The 15,893-nt window shown below is 46.0% G+C and overlaps 1 protein-coding gene across 1 annotated transcript; it reads left to right on the top strand.

Moving 5' to 3' along the window:
• Nucleotides 1-922: 922 nt before the first annotated feature.
• Nucleotides 923-9,449, top strand: LOC125527029 (uncharacterized). Its single transcript, XM_048691608.2, has 6 exons — nt 923-1,174; nt 6,987-7,079; nt 7,645-7,780; nt 7,982-8,258; nt 8,407-8,461; nt 8,988-9,449. Exons 1-6 carry the CDS (start codon nt 938-940, stop codon nt 9,060-9,062), a joined length of 873 nt encoding a protein of 290 aa, XP_048547565.2. The 5' UTR covers nt 923-937; the 3' UTR covers nt 9,063-9,449.
• The last annotated feature ends 6,444 nt before the right edge of the window (nt 9,450-15,893 follow it).

Here is a 15,893-nt window from a genome sequence, read left to right as displayed (position 1 = left end):
ACAACCCCTCGCACGCACCGGATGAGACCGACTACCAAAATCTAGCTGCAAACCAACTCCGTCTGAAGCTGCTATCGTTGCCACATAAGAAGTCATGCGAACCATTCACATCGCCAACCGAGCATCTGTCGATCACAATGTCGTGCACATTTAGCTCCATGAATGTGCGAATGGGACCAATGACCTTGAAGGCGACACCACCAAGAGGATAGCGACATGGACACTCCGACCTTCTTTGGTGGTGTTAGTGTGCTACTTTCGCAACTTGACTTTTACACTTTTTCGTACATTTGTTTTTTTAAAGGTTTTATTTCATGAACTGTGCGTCCAAATCATGAACCATTTCACCGTTGAATTTCTCATTCCGAGATCGTCAAAATTGTATGCCATGTTACTAGGTTTGACTAACCTTTCCCCCAAAAATAGGAAACCAACAAAAAAAAAGAACGCAAACAAAAAAAAAATCAAAAACCAAAAGTGCAGTTGGGTTTATGTGAGAAGTAGATATGATTTTCCCTTTTCGGAAAGCACAATTGTGCTTCACGTGAGGATTTTTTTTGAGAAAACATAGGAAAACCAATATACTTTGAAAATCCAAATAATCCAAAAAAACATGTAGAAAAGAGGAAAAATCGTGCTCCCACGGGGTGCACCCAACGCGCGACATGTGGTGGCGGCTAGACACACCAAGTGGCATGCTTCCAGCCCACAAAAAATAGGCATGCCAGGTACCCTTTGATTAGTTTTATTTAGATCACCCTCTCTAATTAGTTAGTCCCACTTTTTTTAGGGTTATTAGCCCCACTTTTTTTGAGGCAGGGTATTAGTCCCACATTTTTTGTGAAGTGAAGGTATTAGTCTCACATTTTTTTTGGAGGAACCATTAGCCCCACATTTTTTGGGTCACAATCTGGCACCAATTATCCATCCATGGCCCATGGGCCAGCATCCTAGTTGCCTCATCTCCTCTCTACCTCTCTATGTTCACCCTGCAGCGAAAGGTGTGGGTGTGACGCACGGCCCATCCGCCGAGATGAACCACGTCAAGTCGGCTCTTCTCTCAGGCCACCGCCCGCACCGTCTCGCGGCGGCGGCGCCGCAGCAGCTGGCGGCCACCGCGTCGTTCCACTCCACGCCTCCCCTGCAGCGGAAGCGCAAGACCCAGTGGCAGCACGTAAACATCTCCCTCCCTGTTGTGTTATTGATAGCTCGCGGGAATTTTTTTAATTTTTATTTTGTTAGATCCGCCTGTACTTTGCAGTTGGTCGGTAGGCTGTTTGCTGAAATGCCCGTATGGGGAAAAGCCTTCCGTTTCCGTCGATGTATTACTCTTTTGAGAGGAATTCTTGCTTGATCTGTTTGATGTATTTCCCGTGAGAAAGGTAGGCCATACCACCGCTAGATTTGGGGATTTCTCTGTTAGATGCTTGCTTGTTTTGACGAAATTAGATGCTTCTGAATATTGGGTTCCTCAAGGTGAATTTGGACGTCCTTGCATGCTTGGCGAAATGCCCCCCAGAGAATAGTTAGGGCCGTACCAGATTGTGGAAGCTTGACCGGAATGGAATTCCTTGTGCTTTCCAAAATCATTTTTTGCCATGGTGCGATGTTTTTTTTTTTGAGACAAACTCGCAAAGCTTTATTGATCTATCAGGATGTTTCCAGGTACAAAATTGAGATCTCCCGGGTGGCCTAACCAAGCATGACGGCCTACCCCCAGGGTTAATACATGCTTCGTGAGGTTGTGAGCCTTGAAATTCAAGCTCCTAAACTCATGCTTAAAACTACAGGTGTAAGAAGATGATCTGCCTATTATTTCATATACAATGGCTCCATAGCTAGCTCCACTTCTTTCGTTGATATCATCTACCACAACTTCGCAATCAGAAGGGATCACGATTTTCTGGACATGAAGGTCCTCTGCTAGAGCGAGGGTTCTCTGATGGCCAATGCCTCAAGTGTCGCTTGATCGTCGATGGCATTAAAAACTACTCCAGATGCTCCCAGAAAATTTCCCTCCGCACTTCTGCATATTGCTGCTGGTGCACCAAAACCTCCTGCCGTAGAAACAGTGGCATCCACATTGAACTTCACGTGATCATCAAGTGGGGGGATCCACTGACAGGATCTAGGCAATGGATTCCTCCGTTCCTTCGCTGGTTTGGACAAGATCTGAATATCTGAAAAGAAAGATGATATGAAGCAATGATTAGATAGCAGGCTTTGATAAGTTTCCCCATGATTTGCCTTTCTTCGCGCGCTCCACACAGCCCATAATGTCACTACCATTCTGTTGAATTCATTATGAATGAGAGAATCATGCATTGCAAACAACCAAATTTTGGCACTTCCGTCCTGGTTCGACCTCATATGTTCAACCATCTCTTCCAATGAGAGTGCCCACACGCTTCTAGCCATATTGCAACTCAGGAGAGAGTGGCGTCAGCTGTCCTTCGCTCCGCATAACAGGCATACCCGTGTATCAGCCATGTTTCCGTGATGTAGGACATCGCCAATGGGTAGCGAGTGCCGGACCAAACACCACAGAAAAACTTTAATTTTTGAGGGCACCTTGATGTTCCAGAGTGATGTCCAGTTTTTCGCTCCTCCTAAGTGATCCAAGCAACCTGTGCCTTCTTCAGTCCACCCTTCTCTGCTGCATTTTGTTCGGGCAATAAGTTTGTACGCCAAGCTCACTGAAAAACGCCCCTTCCGATCAGCGCTCTTAGCCCAAAAGTCATCTACCTTTTTTTGTGCAAATTGGAATCCTCAAAATTGCTTCTGCATCCACCGGCACAAATACTTCTCTAATGAGATCCTCGTGCCACACCGCCGGCGCAGAGGTTGGATCAATCAGCTCTGCTACCTTCCTGGGCGGGTTGGGTACCTGAGAAGAAATCGGCTTCATAGTCATGTCTCGTGGAACCCAATTGTGTTTCCAAATATCGGTAGTTTTACCATCTCCTATCCTTCGAATGATTCCTTGTGATAACACATCCTTGCCATCTAGAACAGCCCTCCAGATTTGTGATGGGTGTGGTCTGAGCTCGGCATCCAGCACTGAGCAATTCGGATAATAAACTGGCTGTAGAATCCGTGCACTGAGAGAAGATGGTTCCTGCATCAAACACCAAGCTTGCCTGGACAAAAGTGCAAGGTTAAAAATTTCGAGATCACGGAAGCCAAGCCCCCCCATGCTTTTTGGCCGAGTCATAACGTCCCATTAGACCCAGCATGGTTTTCTTTTTCCCTGCTTACTCCCCCACCAGAACTGTCGTATGATAGATGTTACATTCTTGCATAATCCCGTGGGAGTCTAAAGCAGGCCATGGAATAGACTAGGACCGCCTGAGCAACTGATTTAATTAACACCTCCTTCCCTGCAGCAAATAATATTTTCTCCACCCAGCCTTTCACCTTCTCCCAAACTCTATCACGCAAATATTTGAACGTGCCATTCTTTGAGTGTCCCAAGTCAGTTGGCATCCCCAAATACCCGTCGCTCAAAGACTTGTTCTGCACATTGAGGGATGCCTTTATACTGTCTCTCAAAATCTGAGGGCACCCCTTGCTAAAAAAGATTGAGGATTTATCATGGTTCACCCTTTGTCCCAATGCTGAACAGTAAATATTCAACAGGTTTGAAACCGCTTCCTCTCCCTCAACACTTGACTTGGAAAGCAGCAGGCTGTCATTTGCGAACAGAATGTGGTTGACCGTCGGGGCTTACGGTGCCACCTTAACTCCGCTAAGAACTGATGACTGAGAACTGGTCTTTAAAAAGGCACGAAAGGCCCTCTACCGCAGTCAAGAAAAGACAGGGGGAAATTGGATCTCCCTGTCTTATACCTCTGCTAGGTTTGAAATCATCAAGCTTTTCTCCATTGAATAAAACTGAAAAAGACACTGACCTCACCATACCCATAACTGTGTCAATCCATGTTGTTGCAAATCCAAGCTTCACTATAATAGCTTCCAAGTCCAACTCCAGCCTATCATAAGCTTTCATCATATCCAGTTTTAGGGCACAAAAACTGTTAGCCTTTGATTTCGATCTCTTCATAAAATGCAGGCACTCATATGCACATATGATGTTATCTGTAATTAGCTTGCCAGGGACAAAGGTTGACTGTTCTTCAGAGATAATGTCTGGCAGAATAAGCTTCAATCTGTTCGATACCACTTTCGAAGCAATCTTGTAGAGTACATTGCATAAGCTAATGGGTCTGAATTGAGATAACAAAGACGGGTTCATTACCTTGGGAATCAGCACAAGAACCATATCATTTATGCATTCTGCACTCTCCTCCACATGGTGTGATGTGTCTTGCTTGGCTCAGCCACTTTGCATGCGCAGCCTGCTTAAGTTTTCTTGTTTTGTATTACCTCCGTCCCAAATTAGTTGTCTTAGATTTTTTTGAAACGCGGTCCCTTAGGGCCCGATTCATTAAAAAGGTAGAATAGAGTTGCCCGGTTAATTAACGGAAACCCGGGCGAAAACAGTTACAACACGCCCACAAGAAAGGGCACCTCGGCCGACCTGGCACCTACAAGACCACACCGCCAAGAAGAGGACACCGTCGAGGTTGCCTGCAATGTCATCGTTATCACCTCTCCCCGAGCAGGCGACTCCGTTTCTGCCGCTGACGACCTACCAAGACCCCATCGAGTGAACGACACACGAGGACCTCATCGGCCATAGCCAAACAATCGACCGCAGACGTCGAGGACCGACAACTCCGATTTTGTTGAAGGGCTTCACTGGAGAAAGTTGAAAGCCTCGCATCGACCTAGCCTAGCGCAACCTCCAAAGAGCACCGTCCACCGAAACCACCCTCATGGAGTCATCGTTGCCGCACGGCCCCGCCGCACGCAGCTCCGACTTCTCTGTCACAGTGAGAAACAAGCATAGGCGGCGCACTCGTCGGCGAACCAAACCATCAACATTAGAAGGACAAGCCATGACCCAGCTCTACACGTCACCATTGTCGTCGCCGCACGGGTCGCAACGCCAACCACTCGCATCACCGGTTGGGCACCTGCCAACCGTGACGCCGTGCACGTCCAGCCCAATAGGAGCGTGGAGAAGGATCGCCGGTCTTCAAAGCAACACCCCAAAGAAAGAAACGCCGTAGGGACGACGCCGTTGCCCGACCCAAACGGGTCTAGGCTTTCGCCCGAAGAACCAGATCTGAGGATGAAGCGGGTCGAAGAAACTCCATAGTGACGCCCTCAAAAAAGAGAACGACGCTCGTAGGCGCTGCCATCGCTGGCCGGCTCTTGCCGGTTAAGCTTTCGCTTGGAGCAGACTTGACAAACATCCTCACGCCGATGGTTGAAGCCGGCCGCAACCGCTGACCCGTGCACCTCCAGTGTGGCGACGACGCCAATGCCACGCAGGAGCCACCTCCTCACCACCAGCAGACGTCGGCGAGCCAAAAACGACCGAGACCGGCCAGATCCGGCACCCCGCCGCCACAACACCGCAACAGCAGCAGCAAGCACAACCGTGGGCCTGCACTCGCAGGAAGGGGGGCTGCCACCCCGCCCCGCCACACCGGGAAGGAGCTTAGGGCGGAGCCCCGGAGCTTGCAGGCCGCGAGTCGCGCGTGGAGAAACTTCAGGGGCAGGAAGGGGAGGGACGCCATCCCCATCCGACTCGCCGGCAGGAGATTCGGGCCGCAGCCCAGGATCCTGATGACGAAGACATGGCGTCTGCCACCCGCCAAAGACACGACCTGAATCACCAGGCGCCACGGCTGCCATGACGAGCGGGAGCGAGCCTCCCTCTACAACTGAACGCCCCGCAAAATGGGGGAAACCCGCCGCCGCCGTCCGTCGGGCGGACTTAGTCCGGCGGCTTCATCCGGCGACGGCGAGGAGAGGTAGGGGCGGCGGGGAAGACTGGCGGCGGCGGATCTAGGTTCCGCCCGTGTCGCCCCGGAAGGCGACGCGGGGAACGGGAGATACAAAGTTGCAAAGTTTAGCCAACTTTTTTCGAGAAAACGCAAATGGCTTTTGCGTTTCATTGCATTGGAAAGAAAGGGGAATTTACATCCTCCTAGGAGGCAGTTTTAACAGCCAACAGAGACTCAGTGGACATCCCAGGATGATGGCAAAACAACCCTGAGCCCTTGAGCCCCGGCCTTTGCCCAACACCGGGTCTCGTCTTTAATCCTGTCTACAAGCTCATTCAGCGATGGGCTCACATGGTCGAAAACGCACGCGTTCCTATGCTTCCAAATCATCCACGGCACCAAAAGTGCCACGGATTTGAGCGCCTTGCGAAGCGCTGGCGGTGTGAATTCCTTTGCGCGCAGCCACCAATCCATGAGCGAGCCATCGTGCTCGGGCGCCGGCGCCGGTAGGCGCAGCCAGGATAGGACCTCATGCCATGTCTGCTTCGTGAATGGACAAGTGAGCATCAGGTGCCCAATCGTCTCCGGTTCTTGGTCGCACAGAAGGCACCGCGGGTGGTGTTGCAGGCCACGACGTGCGAGTCTCTCCGCGGTCCAGCAGCGATCTTGACATGCCAGCCAGTGGAAGAACTTTACCTTGGGCGGTGCCCAGCTCCTCCAAATGAGCTTCCAGGAGTGGCAGCCTGTCGCGCCCTGGAAGGTGGCCCGGTAGCAAGACTGGGCGGTGTAAACGCCGTTGGCTGTCCAACTCCAGAGCAGCCTGTCCGGCTCATTGGACAACTCGACATGCTGCACTAAGTGCCAGAGTTTTAGGTATTGTCCAGACATTAGCCAACTTTAGTTGTCTTAGATTTGTCTAGATACGGATGTACCTAACACTAAAACGTGCCTAGATACATTCGTATCTGAACAAATCTAAGACAACTAATTCGGGAGGTTGTATAATTTGTTTGCTTGTAAGTGCACTTTTAACTTCTTCTTTTGCAACTGATGATGTCTTATCACTAGAAATTAGTTCGTTTCTTGAACAGAGAAAGAGCTAACACTACTATCTTTTGCTTTCTGCAGAGGTTCAATTTTTATGCAAAACGCAGGAGAAATAGAGACACAAAAAGAACAATGATACGGAATATGTCTGAGTATGCGGAGCAGCTCTTCAATGTCAGTGAAACAAAATGACTAGCATCTTTGTGTCATTCAATTTTGTTCAATTAGTTTTGGGTGATTAGGTTAAGATGATTGGCTTTCACAACTGCTGAACTTAGGATGATCGAACTTAGATACATATTACTCATTATCTGTTATCATGTTCTTTGCATTCTTGTAATTTTAACTTACATTCGTCAAGAATAAATGCAGTGTTTTGGAGAACATATGAACCATATATACCCTGCAAAGTTTTGAGATAAATGAATGCTCAAAGTTTGTTCTGGAAGATCTCTGCGAGAAACTTGGTAGGGTTAATCCTTTTTGAGATTGGCAGCTTTAAGGCTTGCAACCCTACAAGGTGTGTAAAATTTAGTAATCAAGAGACTGGTATAGAAGAAATGTCTCTTTATTTCATTGCTTAAAGTTTTGCAAGGAAAGAAAATGAACTAAATATTGCTCTGTATTTTTGTGCTCCCGTAGTTGTATTCACTTTAACACCGGTTGCAGTTTTCAATCAAAATGACTTGTAAGTACTTGTGTTTTTAACCTAGACATTTTCATTTATAACAATGTTCAGAGTTGGCGTGATGAAGATGAGAAAAAAGACGCATCTAGTGGACCTTCATGGTTTAGAGGACATCGTTGGGTCAGAGATTCGAGGAATAATGGTTTCCGTCCACATGAGTTTTTTTACGATACTGTCAAAAGCAGGGGTACAGTTCCTTATCTGCACTTCTCTTTCTACTTAATGAATAAATTTGAATCATTTTCTGGTATGCACTGTAGTTTAATTCAGGAGTCAAGACTCCAACTTCTTAAGCATTTATGAAGTACAGCTATTTTGGTTACTATATTCTATTCTAGTTAGACCTATACTGAACCTTATAAAGTTTGGGTGTTTCTTGTTTGGACAGGGGGATTTGAGTTTTGCACAAGCGATGATGATGATGAACCAGAGACTGTTTTTCGCAATGCTTTTCGTGGGAACCAGCACACATATTATTGGTCTTTTGAATCTGATGATTTTCCAAGGAGGAATTCAAGACGTTCTCATTCAGAAAGTTCCGGACACTGGAGTTATGAAACAGACGATGAGGGCGAAATATCCACCCAGACAGAGGTATCTGTGGCGCGTCAGGCTCTTGGATTGAGTACTTCTGGCCCACTAAAACTCGAAGATGTTAAAAGCGCGTAAGATCGTTGAGGCTTTGAGCATTTCACTAGCCTTGAGTATTTTTTTTGGGATTATGGCATGAGCCATGATAACATCGTATCCTTCATTTCGTTTTTACTCTGGAACATTTGTTTTACCATCTATCTCCTCCCCTTTTCATACTAGATACCGGACGTGTGCACTTAGATGGCATCCAGATCGTCATCATGGCTCATCGAAGGTAGTAGTCTTTCAACATCCAAGTTTAACTTCTCTTTGGAAAGTTTTTTGTATGCCTTCATTTCATTCTGTGATAGATATGCTGGTTTATACCGTGAGATGACAATTAGCCAAATTAAATATCAGGAACTAAAACTACACATCCAGACCCCCTCTTCCGTCCTTTATTCTTGACTCAAATGCTGTAGGAGTGCACTTCCAATGGTCCAACCTTAGTGATAATGCAGTACACTATCTATAATTAATGTAACATTAGATCAATAAGGATTGGTTAGCAGCTCACCTAGGTTCCATACAAAACATATGTTACAGCCATTTTTTCCATTCAAAAGTAGGCCACACATGATTCAGTAGAAGACAGGCATTTAATCTTGGTTCAGACCGACATAGTACCTGCAAAACATTGTATCTTCTAGTGTCTAATTTGATGTTTTGAACTTCTGTTTTTCATTTACCTCAAGGACTTCACTGTTACAATTGTTTGTCTACAAAACTCATGAGTATTATGGATTTTCTTTCATGGGCAGGCTACCGCAGAGGAGAAATTCAAACGTTGCAGTGCAGCATACCAGACTCTGTGTGATAGTTTGGCTACTGCATAATAATGTGATAAGAATATCCGAGCTACATTAGTTCCTTCCACCAGCAGAAATCAACTTCGTAACTGCAAATTCTGGAGGCCTACCACTTGCAGACCAACTTCTTATCTGCAGATTCTGCTGTGCACAAGCCAAAATGCCAAAAATTGCTTGGCTCTCTAAAGGAGTTGGCTCAAGCCAAAATTGATCAGATAATGTCAAAGTACTGTACCATGTAACATCTCTAAACTGGTCATTGATTTATTTTTAGAGACAGGACATTATTATACCACTCAGGATTTTGTGGTGGATGGGTTATCTCACCCCAATATAGTCAGTTTAATTGAATGTTTTGGTATTTTTTGTGCTTAGTAAACAGTTGAGTTTAACAAGGAGTTATATAGTCCTTCATATACTATCTATTTTTTGTGCTTAGTAAACAGTCCTGGTCCTTCAGCCTTTGTTGCTGTTACACAATAGGAGTTCTACAAGGACACTTTTCTTTTCGGGCGTGGGGTTTCTTCTTCTGAGCTCAAATGCACCCTCGTGAACCTTGAAACAGAAATAGATAGTAAAAAAATCCCAGTTTTTTGTCTTTTGGAATGTTAACCATTTAAATAGGGTTAATTAAATTTTTGCTTGTGTTGCTTGAGCTTAGCTAGTTTTGACTAGGATTTGAAGCCTTAGATTTTATTTGTACTTCAAAAACATTTTGGTAGTTATTTAGAACCCAAAATTTATTTATCAGGGAATACTTAGAATGCCAAATATAGAGTTTATATAATTATTATATATATTTTATGTAATATCTGGTCCCGAAATATTCTCCCTAAGTCCTAAATATTATGTTGGATTTTTTAGAAGTTCCCAAATTGAATTGGATTGGTTTCGGAATCAAATCTATTTCAAAACATGAAAAGGAATAGGAAAAACCTACTGTTAAACTAAATCCGAGCCCGAGTGGCTCTTAACTTCTTTTTTCGAGTGTTTATATAATTATGGCATGAAATTTATTTTCAAAAAGAAATCCTTCCCCCGATCCGTATCAATTGCCGCTGCTTTAGTATAGAATTCTCTGCATAATTCAGAGGCCGAACCCCGACACCAGCACCCCTCAAACGACCCACCCCAGCTCCCTGTCACGCCACTGCACCGTGACATTGTCTCCCCGAGCAGGATCTTCCTCCCCACTGCCATCCATATGCATGGCCCCTCAACTTTAGCCTGAGCATTGCGTTGAAAGTTAGAGCAGATCTAATCCAAACTAGATCACCTAATCATCTCGCCGCTAGTGTCCAAACCCCAGATCCCCCGGCCGCAACGGGCGACACGCGCGCCGGCGCCCGGCCCGCCACTAGCGCACGTCCATTTCCTCGAGAAGCCCAGCCCCCACCACTTGCCGCCGGCCGCCCATCCACCACCCCACCCCACCCCACCCGATCCCCTCGGGAAACCGCGCGTTCACGGGCCCAATGATTGAGGATCGGAGCCGCCTACCACCACAGCGGATGGGCCTTTTCCGGTAGTTTTCCGCCTTTCTCCCGTGCACCCCCCGCGCCCCGGCGCCCGGGCCCCCACGGCCGGCCGGTGAGAGGCCTGGCCAGCTAAAGCAGCGGTGGCCGGCCGTCGCCTCGTGCCGGCGATTCCCAGCCACCCGCGGAAAGCGCCGCGCCCCTCCCGTAAATCCTCTCTCTCTTTGCCGGGCGACAGCACCGCGCAACTGCATGCACTGCTGCGGCTCGACCATGCCCGTGCGTGTCCACTGTGCCTCACATGAACCTGCACAAGATCCTACGGGAGAAAGTCAGACGGCCGATAGTGACTGAGATTGCAGGGTGATGGTGATGACGATGAGATTGCGTTCAGGAATGCGTTGAGTCGGGAACAGGGAATGTGGGGGACGCTCGCATGCAGCTGCGGCAAAAGACACAAATTTGACCTTAGATTGAAACTATTTCACAAACTAAATTGTTCTTAAAAGTATTTCCCCCGGCTGACCTTTAATGTACAGCGCCTGACAACAAGTCGCTGCACTCTACTGTGCAACGCCTAACACTTAGGCGCCACACTGTGCAGCGCCTAACTCTAAGGAGTTGCACAGTAGAGTGCAGCGCCTTGTTGTCGGGCGCTACGCAAAAGGGTCAGCAGTATGAAATATTTTTAAAAGCAGTTTAGTTTGTGAAATATTTTTACTTTGAGGTCAAATTTATTAATTTTGCCGCTGCAGCTGCAACGAGGAATTGGGTGACACTCTGAATGGAGAATGAAAAGGGGTGCTCAACTCAGATGATATATCAGCTCAATGTTCATTGCTGAGCCCCTTTAACTAGATTCCGTTGATTTCGTTATGTATAAAGCCTGCCTTGCTCTGCACAGCAATCATTGGCTGGAAGTACTTTTCGTCGGTTGGAGTTCTAGGCCGCAGCCCGCAGGGAAACCCAGAACGTTAGAATTTAAGATAATATGCATTAGCAAAAAGTTGTCTTCATCTTCATTAAAATATGATTTTGGGGAAATTTGCATTTTGCGGTTTGTAGGCATCATTTTTCTTGTTATTTTTACTTCGTTATTGTCATGTTGTCGTCAGCCGCGCGCCTGAGGTCGCGCTGTCAGGAGCCACGGTTGCATACGACGTTCAGTTGCTGGCAGGGGACGTGTGTGATGGAGGACAGTTTTGTTGTCCTAGCGCCGATCAAGACCTTTCTTTTGCCGTCGGAGGAGGTGCTCCAATACTCCATCGCCAAGATGGCGGGTTCATCGACGACTTCGAGCCAAACTCGGATCCACCGGGACATGAAGTAGAGGCTCGTCGCCGGAGCACACGGTTAGGGGCATAGCGTTGGCGTTGCGCAACACCGGGAACAAGGACAAGGGGATCGATGAGATTGCCAACTACGCACACCGCACGATGGCGCCATTACCAATGCCGCAACACAGAGGGATCCCATATAGGCGCTCGATCGCTATGGCTCAGGCAACGCCGCATACATGAGGTGGTGCGGTCCCGGCTCCTTCACGAAGTGGCATAATGTAGTGGCGGTGTTGGCTTGATGCGGGCGTGTGTTGGATTCCGTGGCACGACCCTGCCTAGGGGCCTAATCTCGTCGTTGGGGGCCATGGTGGTGGACATCAGGGCGGGGACATGTTGGGTGGATCCGTGACGTGGCTGCAATGGCGGCGGTCTACGAGGTGGCGGCAACACCTAGTACTTTTCATCGATTGGAGTTCTAGGCCGTAGAGAAACCCAGAACGTTAGAATTCCAAATAACATGCATTAGCAAAACATTGTCTTCATCTTCATCAGAATATGATTTTGGGGACATTTGCGTTTCGTGGTTTGTAGGCATCATTTTTCTCGTTATTTTTTACTTCGTTATTGTCATGTTGTGGTCAGCCGTGCCTGGGGTCGTACTGTCAGGAGCCACGGTTGCATATGACGTCCAATTGCCGGCAGGGAATGCGTGCGATGGAGGATGATTTTGTTGTCCTAGCGCCGATCAAGACCTCTCTGTTGCGTCGGATAAGGTGCTCCAATGTGGCTACTCCATCGCCAAGATGGTGGGTTCATCGATGACTTCGAGCCAAACTCGGATCCACCGGGACAGGAAGTGGAGGCTCGTCGCCGGAGCGCGCAGTTACGGGCATAGCGTTGGCGTCGTGCAACACCAGGAACAAGGACAAGGGGATCGATAAGATTGCCAACTACGCACACCGCATGATGGCGCCATTACCAATGATGCAACATAGAGGGATCCCATACAGGCGCTCGATCTCTATGGCTCAGGCGACGCCGCAGACGTGAGGTGGTGCGGTCCCAACTCCTACACGGAGTGGCATAATGTAGTGGCGGCGTTGGTGATGACCCACAAGTATAGGGGATCTATCGTAGTCCTTTCGATAAGTAAGAGTGTCGAACCCAACAACGAGCAGAAGGAAATGATAAGCAGACTTCAGTAAGGTATTCTCTAAAAGCACTGAATTTATCGGTAATAGATAGTTTTGTGATAAGGTAATTTGTAACGGGTAACAAGTAATGAAAGTAAATAAGGTGCAGCAAGATGACTCAATCCTTTTTGTAGCAAAGGACAAGCCTGGACAAACGCTTATATAAAGGAAAGCGCTCCCGAGGACACATGGGAATTATCGTCAAGCTAGTTTTCATCACGTTCATATGATTCACATTCGGTACTTTGGTAATTTGATATGTTGGTGGACCGGTGCTTGGGTGCTTCCCTTCCTTGGACAAGCATCCCACTTATGATTAACCCCTCTTGCAAGCATCCGCAACTACAGAAGAAGTATTAAGGTAAACCTAACCATAGCATGAAACATATGGATCCAAATCAGCCCCTTACGAAGCAACTCATAAACTAGGGTTTAAGTTTCTGTCACTCTAACAACCCATCATCTACTTATTATTTCCCAATGCCTTCCTCTAGGCCCAAGCAATGGTGAAGTGTCATGTAGTCGACGTTCACATGACACCACTAAAGTAGAGACAACATACATCTCATCAAAATATCGAACGAATACCAAATTCACATGATTACTTATAACAAGACTTCTCCCATGTCCTCAGTAACAAATGTAACTACTCACAAATCATATTCACGTTCATAATCAGAGGGGTATTAATATGCATAAAGGATATGAACATACGATCTTCCACCAAGTAAACCAACTAGCATCAACTACAAGGAGTAATCAACACTACTAGCAACCCACAGGTACCAATATGAGGTTTTGGGACAAAGATTGGATACAAGAGATGAACTAGGGTTTGAGATGAGATGGTGCTGGTGAAGATGTTGATGGAGATTGACCCCCTCCCGGTGAGAGGATCGATGATGATGACGGTGGTGATGATTTCCCCCTCCCGAAGGGAAGTTTCCCCGGCAGAACAGCTCCGCCAGAGCCCTAGATTGGTTCCGCCTCGTGGTGGCGGAGTTTCGTCCCGTGAGCTAGCTTATGATTTTTTCAGGGCAAAAGACCTCATATAGCAGAAGATGGGCACCGGAGGCCTACCAGGGGGCCCACGAGGCAGGGCGCGCGCCCAGGGGGGTAGGGCGCGCCCCCACCCTTGTGGATGGTGGGTGGCCCCCCTCTGGTACTTCCTTCGCCCAATATTTTTTATACATTCTGAAACGTGCTCCCGTGAAGTTTCAGAACTTTTGGAGTTGTGCAGAATAGGTCTCTAATATTTGCTCCTTTTCCAGCCCAGAATTCCAGCTGCCGGCATTCCCTCTCTTCATGTAAACCTTGTAAAATAAGATAGAATATGCATAAGTATTGTGACATAATGTGTAATAACAACCCATAATGCAATAAATATTGATATAAAAGCATGATGCAAAGACGTATCAACTCCCCCAAGCTTAGACCTCGCTTGTCCTCAAGCGGAAGCCGCTATCGAAAAATATGACCACATGTTTAGAGATAGAGGTGTCGATAAAAATAAAATACGGACATGAGAGCATCATGATCATTCTTAGAATAACACACACACACACATATATATATATTGTCATATGATCTCTTATGCTAAAGTAACAATTCATTCACAGTTTCAAGTATGAATCATAAACTTCATTGAAAACTAACAAACTATAATCTCAGTCATTGAAGCAATTGCAATTTATCATAACATCGGAAAGAGTCAATATAAGAGCTTTTCAGCAAGTCCACATACTCAACTATCATTTAGTCTTTCACAATTGCTAACACTCACGCAATACTTATGGGTATGAAGTTTTAATCAGACACAGAGAAAGATAGGGGCTTATAGTTTTGCCTCCCAACCTTTTACCTCAAGGGCAATGTCAACAATAATAGTTCATGAAAACTCACATCCAATTAGCTATATATATCAGGATCTTTCCAACACATTGTGCTTGCCAAAGGATAAAATGTAAAAAGGAAAGGTGAAAATCACCATGACTCTTGTATGAACTATAAGACAAAAATAAAAGATAGGCCCTTCGCAGAGGGAAGTAGAGGTTGTCATGTGCTTTTATGGTTGGATGCACGAAATCTTAATGCAAAAGAACGTCACTTTATATTGCCACTTGTGATATGGACCTTTATTATGCAGTCTGTCGCTTTTATTTCTTCCACATCACAAGATCGTATAAAGCTTATTTTCTCCACACTAATAAATCATACATATTTGGAGAGCAACTTTTATTGCTTGCAACAATGACAACTTACTTGAAGGATCTTACTCAATCCATAGGTAGATATGATGGACTCTCATGGCAAAACTGGGTTTAAGGGTATTTGGAAGCACAAGTAGTATCTCTACTTGGTGCAAAGAATTTGGCTAGCATAAGAGGGAAAGGCAAGCTCAACATGTTGGATGATCCATGACAATATAATTTATTTCAGATGTAAGAAAACATAACCCATTACGTTGTCTTCCTTGTCCAACATCGACTCTTTAGCATGTCATATTTTAGTGAGTGCTCACAATCATAAAAGATGTCCAAGATAGTATATTTATATGTGAAAACCTCTCTTTCTTTATTACTTCCTATTAATTGCAACGATGACCAAAACTATGTTTGTCAACTTTCAACAACTTTTATTCATCATACTCTTTATATGTAAAGTCATTACTCTCCATAAGATCCATATGATCTCTTTATTTCTTTTTATTCTTTCTCTTTTATTTTTATTCCCTCAAGATCATAGCAAGATAATCAAGCCCTTGACTCAACACTAATCTTTATTATATAGCTCAAGGACTTGATTACATAGAAGGATCATAAAGCAAAAACTCAAAACTAGATCATACTAAAACTTTATTCTACTAGATCAAGATATTACCAAAAGGATCGGACTAAGAAAAACGATAAA

This window comes from Triticum urartu, chromosome 1A, assembly GCF_056163025.1.
Source record: "Triticum urartu cultivar PI428250 chromosome 1A, HENAU_Tu73, whole genome shotgun sequence".
In the NCBI taxonomy this organism is placed as follows: domain Eukaryota; kingdom Viridiplantae; phylum Streptophyta; class Magnoliopsida; order Poales; family Poaceae; genus Triticum; species Triticum urartu.
This window is presented reverse-complemented; position numbering and strand designations above follow the sequence as displayed.